Raw genomic sequence first — 12787 nt, forward strand, 5'->3', positions numbered from 1 at the left:
CACAAACTCCATCACTACACACACACACACACACACACACACACACACACACACACACACACACACACACACACACACACACTCTATAAAGACATAACCTTGCTGCCTTTTGTGAAATGGGTTCTCTCTGACGTCAAATGGGCGAGGTGTGCGGCTGAATACAGAGGAGCTGAATTGGGTCGAACTGCCTGTGTGTGTGTCTCTCCCACTGCCGTCTGTGGGTTTGTACGTGCTCGCTTGCTCCTGTTTGCAGCGCTCTGCGCTTCCATTCACCTTCATCTTTCATTCAGCCTCTGCAGAGAAAATGGAGAGGCATGTCTGCTACGCATGATTCTCCATTATGAAATCTGAAATAATGCAGTGAATGAAATAACTGATAATAGAAGCTGTTCTCAGTCATTCTCTACATAGAATTGTAGGAACAGCAGTGCTGATTATGAGGTTAATTCTCATTAATTGGAACCAGAGTGCAAGTGATCACAGCGGGACAGAACAGATAGCCACTGAAGATTCATCTGTCCATCTGAACTATAAATGTCGGTAAAATATTTCCTAGCTCCGCCTACCCTCTCTGGCAGACCAACCACTGCTGGCTGATGGGAAACGCGTCACTAACTGGGCGCCGCCACAGACACCCAGCCCATAATAATACTATATACTGCAAATGCAAAGGCTTTCATCAGTGGGCCACAGGCTCAGAGTTCTTTAATGTCTCTACAAAAACCCAAAGATATTCACTTAACACTACATTATTAAAGTAATATAACATTACATTTCATTGTGACTACATGTAACAACCTCTCAGAGTCCTCTCAGTGCTCGCTCCGCTGCGAACTATTGCTGTGACCCTGACCCAGCTTGACCTGCAGCCGCTATATTTGACCGTGAGCTCGTACCTGCACGAAAAATGTAGTCTGGCTAGCCTACTGTCTGAAGCAGAGATATACATCCTGTGTGTCTTAACACAAACATGCACTCACTCGAACACACAGACCAGACAGATACCTCTCTCTGTCCCTTTCACTCACCGCCTCACACACACACTGCTCCCCTCAGGGCTCCCTCTCACAGGCGGCCTCTGGTGTGGTAACCTGACCCAGTGGGCAGGGCAGTGCATGACCCGTGTGTCTCAGCTGGTTGCCTGTCATCAGGAGGGCCTACATAAGAAGCTGCAATGGTAATGTGTGTGAAGTGGGTCAGAGCGCCCCGCATTGTTTTATGAGGAGCATGGTGATTTATTTACTTATTTATTTTTGCGTGTGGCTCATGTATGTGCTCACCTGTGTGGGCGTTTTGTGAAACCGTTTCATTTTATAGAAAACCTTTTTAAGAACGTGTGAAGCTGTGATTGTGTTGATACAAATATAACTAAAGTAAATTTCACACTTTCAAATGTCCTCAGTGAACAGTTATGAATTAATTAACTTTGTTCTCTGTGATACAATCGAATGTTGTTATAACAGTACGCATAAAACACAACATAGAAAAGAACATAAAGTAAGCATCATATATACATCAAATACCATACATATAGAGTAATGCTAATATTCATTATCCATCCATCCATTATCTATACCCCTTATCCTGTTCAGGGTCGCAGGGGGGCTGGAGCCTATCCCAGCTGTTATTGGGCGAGAGGTGGGGTTACACCTGGACTGATCACCTGTCAATCATAGGGCCAAGACACAGAGACAAACAACCCTTCACGCGCACATTCACACCTATGGCCAATTTAGAGTCCCCAGTGAACCTCGCGAGCAGGTCTTTGGACTGTGGCAGGAAGCCGGAGGGTTCCACCAGTGCACGGGGAGAACATGCAAACTCCACACAGAAAGACACACATTGTCCTAACTGGGATTTGAACGAGGAACCTTGTAGCCGTGCACCACCGTGCAGCCCTTAATCATCATTATAATAAAAACTAATAATATCAAACCAGTGAATTAAAAGGAAGAAGAATCCCAATTGTGTTGCAGTCATAGGAAAACAGAGCCGTATATCATTGCAATAGTTTCCCTTGCTCTGGTTATAATAAAGCATACTTTCCCAAGGAACTAAAGGACCGAAGCAAAACAGCTGCAAGCACATAGTAAATGCTACCATGAAGTCAATACTTGAACTTTTATTTAAATGTACTTGGTTGCAGGTTTCAGTCCATTTTCTCTATGATCAGCTATGTGTCTAGATTCTTCCATGTGTGTATTTGTAGCTTGTGTGTTTGACAACAATGCATTCGATTGCTTTCAGTTCAGTTGTTCAAAGAATCTTAGCCACATGTTTTAGTTTTTTATAATGTAATGGGTCATAACAAGAGGGTAGTACTTACACTGCAGCATTTTAACAAGTGAAGGAGTGTTGAGAAGGATGCATGTCAAATAATAATGAATGGTTGCTACCACAAAAATACATCCAAAATGAGCAGCTTGTAGCGTGTAAGATGAATAGAAAGACATCTGTCGTTAATGCTGCAATTTTTAAGAGACTTTAAATGGGTGATCAATACTTGCTCTTAAATGTTTCATCAAAGCCTCCCTCCCTGCTGTAACACACCAGCCTTAGTTTATGTGCTGTTTTTAAGGACAGCATGATGTGCGTAACCTCTTTGGCGATGATGTAACTGGCCAGAGTCCTGTGTGAATCAGCTGGCCTGCTGCATGTCTGCAGCCACATGTGATGATGATGCAGACAGTTGGCAGGGAGATGCCAACATGAGGCCGACCGACACACTGACTGAACTGGGACACAGCAGGCACAGATTAGGGCTGCTGCTGCTGCCGCTGCTGCTGGTGTTGTAGCTGTTGAGTCTGCAATGTTCAGCCTGTATGATGACACATGGACGTTAAGCTCTTCAGCCAGGATATAACTTTGTTTTACCACTTTCTTTACCTTAAGAATAAGGATGTTGTTTTTATCATGATACAGGGGTAATGCTTATACTGCAATATATGAGAGGAACATTTAGGGGTTAAAGAATATATGGACTTTGAGTAGGTGACTTTTGCTTTATGTGAGCATTTTGTAATGTGAACCGTGTGTTATATCATTGTGTGTGGTATCATTCCCTATATGTTTAGATGTCAGTGTAATGTAACCTGGAGATGGCATGTATGTTCATGTTTTAAGGTGCCCTGCAGTTTGTCTGATAATGTTAGGTCAAAAGCAACTGGACTCATTGGGGGGTTTATGAAGAGCTGCACTCCTCTCAAAGGTTTCATCAGTTTAGCTGCAGTAATATGACTTTCCTGTACATGATCCCATGACCGGGATGACTGAGAACTCACATTGTTGTTTGTTAGATAGCCTGAACTTATGAAATGGTACAGCAGCAGCAGCATATCCTGGTCTCTCGCTTTTTCTTGTCATCGTGCCCTCGTTCTCTCTGCTTCTGTCAGTCCATCCCGCTCCGTCTTTGCACACTGCAATCCACGTATTTATTTTTAATATCATTCTCCTCCCTGCCCTTCTCGCTGGTACTCGCTCAACACAAATGGCAGCAGTTGCGAATGACGTTACCATCTCCTTGGCAACCCTGTAGGCTGGATTCTGTGTGCGCGTGTGTGTTGAGAGAAGCAGCGGGGAGTGTTGAGGAGAGAGCTGAGGAGACATAAGAGAGGAAGGGGTTGAGGAGGAGAGAATAGGTAATGCTGGTTTATTCATTAGCAACCCTTTTCTGGCTCCGATTCACAATTTGTGCTGCAGCCCCTCCCTGCGATTCAACATCATCGTCCAATCAACCACAAGGCTGCCACTTGAGATGAATGATTATCTTTGCTTTCTAATCCAGAGCCATTCATTTCTTTTGTGCAAGAACACACTTTGTGTGTTTGTGTGTGAGCGAGGGAGCTTATTTTTTCAAAGAACACTGTGTCAGGCAGTTGTATCTGCCCACAGTAGATAGTGTGGTTGTATTCTCTGCCTCTTGTATAAGCTGCGTGGGGTTGGGGCATGTGGGTGTCCTGGTCAGTGATGTGTCGTATTGCTGATGCTGCTGCTGATGACGCCTGTGCTCTTGCATTTCCTGGGTCCTCCCCACACTGGGAATCCCTGCCTTGTTTGTTCACTCATCTCATCTATCCTGCAGCACAGGACGGCACAGGCCAGCACAGCACATCCATACAGACATAGGTATGGATGCATCACACTTCATGCTGCATGCATCCACCTAGATGTCATGGCTCTGATACCTGAATCTTTGCTAGAATGCACTTTTTATAGCTTTTGCATGCATGGTTTAATGCATGATTCTCATATTTCTTTTAGTGGTAGACTATTTAGTTTCAAGTATTACATCACAGCTGTGTGCTTTAGTAATGGTTACATTGCAGGACGCATAGAAATGCTGGATGCTCAAGACGGTTCAGTTATGTGAGGGGGCTCCTGAGTGTGTATGTATTCCTGTTATCAGCGGCACCTTGTCCTGATGCTGGTTAAAAGTTAAACTTACCATCAGTGGGCTGGTCTGTAGCATTATGTAAGAAATGCTTAACACACACAGTTTGAAGTACGCAATTGAGATCCTGCCGTGTTTCCATCTTGCTTGCAGGCTTGCTTTTCTTCTTCGCAGCAGATTAATACTGTTCATAATCTATTATTTATAAGGTGTATATATATATAGGTATTTATAGGTAATCTAGCTTTTTCTAACAATGTTTAGAATGTATGCTTAATTAAGAACAATGCTGTTTCTCCCAAAAAACTATCCACCTGCTCTCGCTCCACTTATCCATGCCAGTGTCAGAGTCACGTAAGTTGAACTGAAAGTGGAAGAGTCCAAGTTGATTTTTGGAGGGGTGGCAGAGGGCTGAAACAAGTGTGGTAGAAGCAAGAGGAGGGTATGTTTTTTCGGTAGAGTAGGAATAGGATTTATACTCATCTGTGCTCTGTGTCTGTGTTCGTGTATTCATGTGTGTAAAGCCTGATACATCAGAGCTGCAGCCTCAGAGCCAGAACTCACCCCAGAGCTGTTTGCAGTTATGTTTTTCCATGCTGGAAAAATGAGTTTAATGATGTAAGTTACAGGAAGGGCGACTGAGAACACAAGTCATGATAAGTTTGGGATTATGTAAAATATTGTTGCAATAGCAATTCTGTTTATTAAAGAACATAAAGGAGACCTTATAGAACTGTTTTTTTAAGTGCATTAGAAATGTTATCAGGATGAGCTTCCAGCTACGAGATGCCCGTAGGGATGTTAAATGTTTAACTACAGTTGGTCAGACAAATGATACAGTCCTGTTCCAGTCGTAACACATTCATAATTCAATGTCAGCTAACTTTATGAGCGGGGAATATCCTGCACATCTGAGACAAACACACATTTCTCTTCTCATAGAGAGCGGCGCCCACACCGAGGAATCTTCAGTTTAAGCAGCGAAAAACTAAAAGAATGAACAATTAGCCGTTTTGGGAAGATTAAAGCTCACATGAGGGGCTCCTTTGTAAACCCTGTGAGCCAGTGTGCTCTGAGCATTCAGCTGCTTTGTCCCCTCCCTGCTACAGTCAGCAGCAGCAGGGGGAGCAGCAGCAGCGATGAGTCACTCAAGTGTGTGAAACATGACGTCATCCGTGTCTTCCTCTTCTGTTATTGCTGTCCAGGGCTCCTGACTGGAGGACAGACCATGCTGCTGCACTGAGCCGGAGGGAGAGAAAAGAGAGAGGCCCCCGTGACGGCTGAGGTAGTGTGCCCCTCCCCCCTGTCTGGTTGGCTAGCTGCTACTTCTTCTGTTCACCTGATTGCTGTAAATATTGTTGACTTTTTGTGTTGATAGTCTTGTAATATTGTTTTAACAAAGACTTGTCTTTTGGACATCAAGTGTTTATTGATTAGTTTTTTAAAAAGTACAAAATCGATGTTCAGAGAAGTCAGTGGTGTTGCTCTTTTTTATGAATTGAATGAAAACATTGTGTCTTACTCTAAAACACCTGGGCACATAAAGAAGTGAGGACAAGTGATAACACCATCCTGTTAGGTGGGCTTTTTTGCATTCAGGGGGCTAACCTGCTGCTCATGTGTAACTGGAGGGAAAATCGGACCTGTTTCATCGTTCAGTGTCAGATTGTCTCTGGAGGCAGTGTAAGCAGTATAAATGACTTGTTGGCAGAGATTTGTCTGTACCATTTGTTCTGACATTGAGACGAATATAACTTTCCTCTCTAAATAACATCTTTCCTCACAGCCCCACCTTGAAGGCTAAGACCTGCTATGGCCTGCGCTTCGCCCCCTGCTGCAGCCCAGCCCAGTACACTACCTTAGTGGGTTCCCCTAATCTTTCTGTGTGTGTTTCCCGTCCAGACTCGCTGAACAGAGTCTAGAACAGATCTGGTACCACCTACAGGTAGATAGTATAGCACTACAGCCTCACACACAAGCTGAATGAAAAAATAATTACAGCCCTTCAGTGTTTAAACCTTCAGAACCTTGAATTTCCCTTTCTTTCTTTTTCTTGCATCTTTTCTTTCAGCCACTCCTGGGTTCTCCACCCAACCCCCTCCCCTACTCCCACCCTCTCCCCCTCCCCTAAGAAGATGTCAGTGAGCCTGACAACAGACATCCAGCAGGAGGGAGAGAGTGGGCCACTCATCGAGCCCTGCGGTCGAGGCAAAACCTCCCCTCAACCACAGGGCGTTAAGGAAGGGACGGGAGAGGGCCTGGAGCCGGAGGAGAGCTCCCCACAGGACGCACAGGTGAGAGGAAACGACAGTATGAGTGGTGGCATGACAATTCATTTTAAAATTACACTGATTTAATAAGAAAATATTATTTTTATCAAGGAAAGTGCTCCAATAGTCAGAACGTTCTCCTGACTCATAGTTGGACTTTGGACATGGCTCTGCTCTAAATTTAGCTGTTGGGGTATTTGGTGGCATTTTGACCACTTGACAGTTTGCAACGGACTTGCCTAGATGACTTTGCTTCGAGCTGATTGGCTGTTGAAACCGGTGACGTGCATCATGTTCTAAAACCAGCCACTGGTGATTTGACGAGCTGTGTCCCTGGCAACGCCATCAGCATCACAGCTTGACTTAACGGCTTGACAGTGGTTACGAGCCAGTTTACACCCTGCAAAGTCAAAACGGTTTCATCTCATCATCTCTCCACCAATCTTTTGGTCTGAACTGGGCTTTGTCTGTCTTAGAGAGCCTCTGCGATGTGACTGTTTATGTGTGAGTGATGGAGGAGCCGAGCCCTCGTTGAAAAACCAACACAGGGAGCAGAGTACAGAGGCGGCGTGCTCGGGAGTGACACCAAAACATAGCAGCATAGTATTTTCTCTACAGTTGATTTGGACAAAACCCCTGGATTTATAAACATGTCGGGTTTAACAGTTTATTCCATTTTAAATCAGCAAATTCTGTAATTCCGTCTCTTCAACAAATAAAATGATTTATATTCATTGTAAAATTTGAGCTTCTAAAGCTCAAACAGAACAGTTTCTGCTTGTTGCAATTTCCTGTCGAATCAATATTTGTATTAAATACCTCTATCTATATATATATATATATATATATATATGTGTGTAATCTGCATCGTGCACCTTATTATTAGTGAAGTGATGTATTTCTCTTGCAGAAACGGGCTCCTAATCATAGCCATGGCAGGAAAAGGGCCAAGGTAAGTTATTTCTGTTGAGTATTGTTTTGTCTTTAACAACGAGACCAGATACTCATTTTTTTTTAAGTCACCCAAATTCATTATCCTGCTACCTGAAATAACCCCCCGCTGGTTTGTACAACATGACCTTCCATTATTAACATGCTAATCCTCTTATCTAAAGGGGACCACCATCGTCTTATCACTGGTTTCAAATCTTAAATCCAGCGAGAAGGTTTAGAGGAGGTGTGTCAGAGTGACTTCAGTCAGGCCGACTCAGACTGCAGGAGTTTAAAATCACGCACATGAGGAGAAACCTTCCCTCTAATCTCTAACATGTACACTACAGAAATAATAGAGCAGTATATACTGCAGGTTATCATTCAGATTATCCTGTGTGCCACCTCAGGTGTTCTCATAGGAAAGCAGGTGTAAACACAAGACGTTTAGCCGTACTAATACTCTGTAACTAAAGCAGAGGAGTATCACTAGATTATAGTTGAGAGACACAGTCAACACAGGTTGTCCATTCTTCATCCAGACCTGGAGGTGAGATTTTAATAGTCAGTTGTAATATTTATCAACAATAGTATGCAAGTTTATGTTAGCCTGAGGGCTAGTGTGTTTACTGTTGCTTGGTTACCCAACCAGCTGCTCTGTCTCCTTATACACCGGTCTCTGTTGGCTCGAGGGGTCCTGCTCAGAACTGTACTCACTTTATCGTCCAGATTTTGTATCTTAGTTTCTCAAACATGTAAAAAGAAAAAAAATGAGTGCAGTGGCCTTGATGAGCCTGTGAGATGTCCAGGAGGTTTAAAGAGGCTGTATCTTGTAAATGGATACTCTCACATGTTTGGTTGTTTATCGTTCACAGTGAAAAAGTGAAAGCTGCATAATTCTGTGTTTTTTAAAAAGGTCGCCTCTGAAACGGGCCGTTCAGAACAGCTGCAGGTTTCTATGTAGAACCTTTGGCTGAAATCGACCAATCATCATTCACCGTCGTTCACCTCAGGCTGCCTTCTCGCACGAGCTTGTAGTCGAGTCGTTGACGAGATTTCAACGTACCATTCTGATACCGCCTGGTGATTCTGGCTCGTTCATGTAAGGCCAAATAACCGATCGTAGAGCAGCCATGTTTTCTACAACTTTGGAGGGATAGTGCAGTGCGGCCGCACATGTGGGGGAGGGGCTATGCGGTCACTCCGCTGTCAGCCAATCGTGGCTAAGGTCTGACCTTTGACTGGCAAAACGGCTTGTTGGTTTCAGGAGGAAGGAGAGGCTCCGAAACAAATAAAATATGTTTAAAAAGGAAACAAACTTTACCAGCGTGATTCAAACACGTCAGAATAATAGAAAACTGATTGCAGAGCTAAAATATGTCCCCTTTAAATCCTACATGAGTGCAGTAGCCTTGATGAGTCTGCGAGACGTTCTGGAGGCTTAAGACTCGATGTTTAAACTGAACATCACTAATGACCTGTGAGACCAGGTTTCTCTGGGAGTGCTGGGAGCAGTTCTATATTGGCCCTGAACTCCTGGCGTCTAAGCCTTGCTTAAAGATATGAAATAAAGAATATACTTAAGAGAGTTCATGAAGTATTTAACCAGTTAATTTTAGAACTACATTTGCAATGCAGAATTAATAAATACAGGTTGTCACTTGACTCCTAAACAGGCAAAATGCACTGACTCTGTGTACTCTGTGCCAACTCCTGTTGTCTCACTTATCTTCCTGCAGACTGTTTCACTGGTCTGATGAACATGAAGGAAATTTTATACTGACGTGATTGTAATTCAGTCTTAAATTGAAGCAGGTTTATAATCTTTAAAGCGAACGTAACTTCACCTTTAATATAGCAAACACTAACAACTGCATTAATATACCGTAGTCCTCTGAACCTGCCTTATTCATGACTTAAAGATATGTGGTGCAGTGTGTTTCTAGGCCTGTGCACATCTTTAAGGATGTCATCGCAGAGGCTGCTGTTCAACCCTATCACTGTATGTGTTTGAGGAATAGGATATCCCCTCCTTAACCTGCTCACAATGACTTCTGTCCAACTGATCAGATCAAATCTCTGATATCACAGTCAAACATTCATGAAGTTTGATCCCCCTCCTTTAATTTTCCTCTCGCTTCTTACAGCGTAATCTGCAAAGGGGCAGCTTTGCTAATCAGCTGTTATATACTGAAGCTCTGTGTGTTCTTCATGTCTCCCTTCAGCCCCTCTTCCAGTCCTCAGGGATTTTTATCATCAGTCATTACTCAGGCTTTTATGTTTAGCACTCTGTCAAGGTTTTCTGTACAATTTAGCTCTTGTTAATATAATAAAAACACAATGTAAGGAGAGCCTCATGCTAAAACCAGCTAACCTCTGGAGCTAAGTCAAGAGGATTTCTCCTCCTATCAGTTTAAAGTCGTATTACCTTCGAGCCTCGAGTGCCTCCAGACACATTTTTCCTTTTTCCATTTGTCTGCATCAAAATGGGGCTACTACATTAATGGTGTCATAAAAAATAGAAGCATACAAATATTAAGAATCTGCAGTTTCCCCTTTTTATTAATAAATATTCTATTTCAAACGCCATCCCATATAAACTACAATAACTGTGTACAAACTCTGATTATCACAGCCATAGACGGGCCATGTTTTAGCGCCTGCTATGATCCAGGTTAGAGTAAAACAGAGTGCACTGTGTGAGGAAATAAAAAAACGCATGTTATACATTAAGCATCATATTTATCAGTTTTTTCTCCCCAGGAGTCGAGTGCACAAGCTGGGCGTCCCAAATAATAGGTATTTCCTCTTTCGCCCGACGTAGCTACGACCGACTCCTTGATTCGACTTTACACAGTGCACCAAGACGAACTGACATCGGCTGAATTGTCAGAAGATAACACAAAACCACAGTAAAGAAAAATAAATGTTACAGATAGTGAACTAAAGAATCTCATAGAGTTGTTTGCAGAACATAAAAACTTACGCCTGCTCCGTCTAAGGCGTTAAAGATGCACCCGGGCGCAACACAAACGGGGCTTAAGTCTAACCGGTGCACAGGGCATCGTTTAAAGTCTGTCGTAACTTTCAGCTGTAAGTCAGATGTAACGTTACACCCAGGTGTACGCCCAGCCGGTGCACTTAGCTCCAGATGCTCAGAAGGATCAAGGTTCATATATTCATTGTTTGTTTCTCAATCAAAAAGCATTGAATGGGTGTTTTTTAAAGAGAATTAAAGATGGTGAAAAGGTTGATTGGTTTAATTCTCCTTGCGATGCCAGAACTTGGTTTGGTACATTTTCTTCTTTCCAGCTATTTTATTGCCTAATCAGCAGCTCTTTGATTCCCTCGCCAGTTATTTCCATAACTTCATATTACTATCAGTTGCTTCTGAGCTTTGCTTGTTGCATCAGGAACGTGTTAAATATAAACCGTAATGATCAATATTCTTTTAAAGCAGGAAACGATGTATTTGAAACTAACCTGCTACATTTTAAACAGCCACAAAATCCCTTCAACAAACACACTCAGCCCTACAGGTGATGTATGTGTGATTCTGTTTCAGTCTAATGCCAAACTGAAGCTGGTACGGAGTCTGGCAGTGTGTGAGGAGTCCTCTGGTCCGTTCTCCAATGATGGACCTCCAGAATCGGTACTGTTCCTGTCTCTAACCCCTAACCCCTCACCCTAACCTCAGTCCATGCCCTGCAGTTAGGCTAGCCTGCTGTTCTTATGTGTTCCTATGCAACCACAGTATGTGTAGGATTAACCACCTTAACAGACGTAGAATGCAACATTTTTACCATCTTTTCTCAAAGCATTTAAATGTGGTTTTTCCAGGATATCATCCAGCTTCACATCAGCTGTCCATCAGACAAGGAAGAGGAGAAGTCCTCTAAGGACGAGTATGAAAATGAAGAGAAGGAGAAGAAGGACAAGACTCCGCGGAAGATGTTGTCACGTGGTGAGATGCAGCTTTGGAGCTTTGATCTGTTTTTCAGCTCTCGTCCTTATAAAACCTGTCAAAGTCACTTTTCTCACCATGCTTATTCCTACACAAGTCATGATTAAAGATCAAATATGAGATAATAAATTAAGTTAGCTTTTAGATTAATTTTCCCTACAACAAATGCTATTATATCACATCAGTGTCCGTTTAATTGTCCTACGTTAGTCATCTTTAGAAGGTTTTATCTCATCATGGCTGTTACGTGTAAATATGATGTCCACTGTGTTATTAACACCAAAACTAATATGATGTCAGGCTAATTTCTCTGGAAGATAATGGGGTCCCTCTGCCTTCTTTTTTAATTACCTTCCTCACTGCCTCTCTCTGCTGAGGCCCTCAGGCGTCATTACAGTCTGAGAGCTGCGGAGATGAAACGGCGAGCCCAACTGTCTCATGTAGTGGAAAATAGTGGAATATGATCCCCTGTATGTTTGTGTGAGCGAGCCGGTGTCTCATGCAATCTGCTTTTCGTGTTTATCCTCCCTGAACAACCTGGAATGTAGTTGCTGCTGTGTCGGGGTGCCATTTTAGGAACTGTACTTGGCAGTGTTATGACTCGACTCTTTTTGTCTCCCCTGCACATTTCGGAAGTGTCACTCTTTCTCCTACACAGTCTCTCAACCTTTCCTTCCTCCTGCTTGCCTGCTTAATTTGTCTTTCTTTCCTTTAGACTCAAGTCAGGAATACACGGACTCCACGGGCATCGATGTTCATGAGTTTCTGGTCAACACACTGAAGAACAATCCCAGGTATGATATTGCCACAAAAGGTTGACTGGTATCCACAGCTATGACAACAACAGCACAACAACAGGAAACAAACAGAAACATTAAAACGATGACATCGAGTCATTTTACATTCATTTATTTTGATCTGTTGACAATATAAAGATTTGTTTGTCTTAAAATGAAAAATATTTTTTGTCCATCAGACCTCTGAGATGTATCAAACGTGTTTCCACATCTCTTGCACAAAAAGCACTTGTACCATCATCTGTCAGGTTTCATAAATAGAAGTGGTCTGCAGCCTGCTAGCATGGTAGTTGCATTAATGGCAATGTGCATTAGGGCTGTCAAAATTGGCCAGAAATGACGTTCGATTATTCCTTCTAAAGAAACGCATTGGTCTGAACTATTTGGATATCTATTATTGCGCACTATGTCCACGAGGGCATACCGATACAACGAG

General features: G+C 42.9%; 1 protein-coding gene across 10 annotated transcripts in view; it reads left to right on the forward strand.

The window, feature by feature from the left end:
* LOC138605394 (R3H domain-containing protein 2) overlaps positions 1-12787 on the forward strand; it is a 57966-nt gene that overhangs the window by 20228 nt on the left and 24951 nt on the right. For all 10 annotated transcript variants that reach the window (XM_069677602.1, XM_069677609.1, XM_069677605.1 and 7 more), the window contains 7 exons: positions 5596-5675; positions 6177-6335; positions 6462-6684; positions 7571-7612; positions 11156-11242; positions 11431-11554; positions 12270-12348. In XM_069677602.1, coding sequence (XP_069533703.1) covers positions 6526-6684; positions 7571-7612; positions 11156-11242; positions 11431-11554; positions 12270-12348 — 491 coding nt within the window. In that variant the 5' untranslated portion in view covers positions 5596-5675; positions 6177-6335; positions 6462-6525. The remainder of the gene's footprint in view (positions 1-5595; positions 5676-6176; positions 6336-6461; positions 6685-7570; positions 7613-11155; positions 11243-11430; positions 11555-12269; positions 12349-12787) is intronic.

This window comes from Semicossyphus pulcher, unplaced genomic scaffold (genome assembly GCF_022749685.1).
Source record: "Semicossyphus pulcher isolate SPU_LCO1_2020_fin unplaced genomic scaffold, fSemPul1.0.p SCAF_3, whole genome shotgun sequence".
Taxonomy (NCBI): Eukaryota; Metazoa; Chordata; class Actinopteri; order Labriformes; family Labridae; genus Semicossyphus; species Semicossyphus pulcher.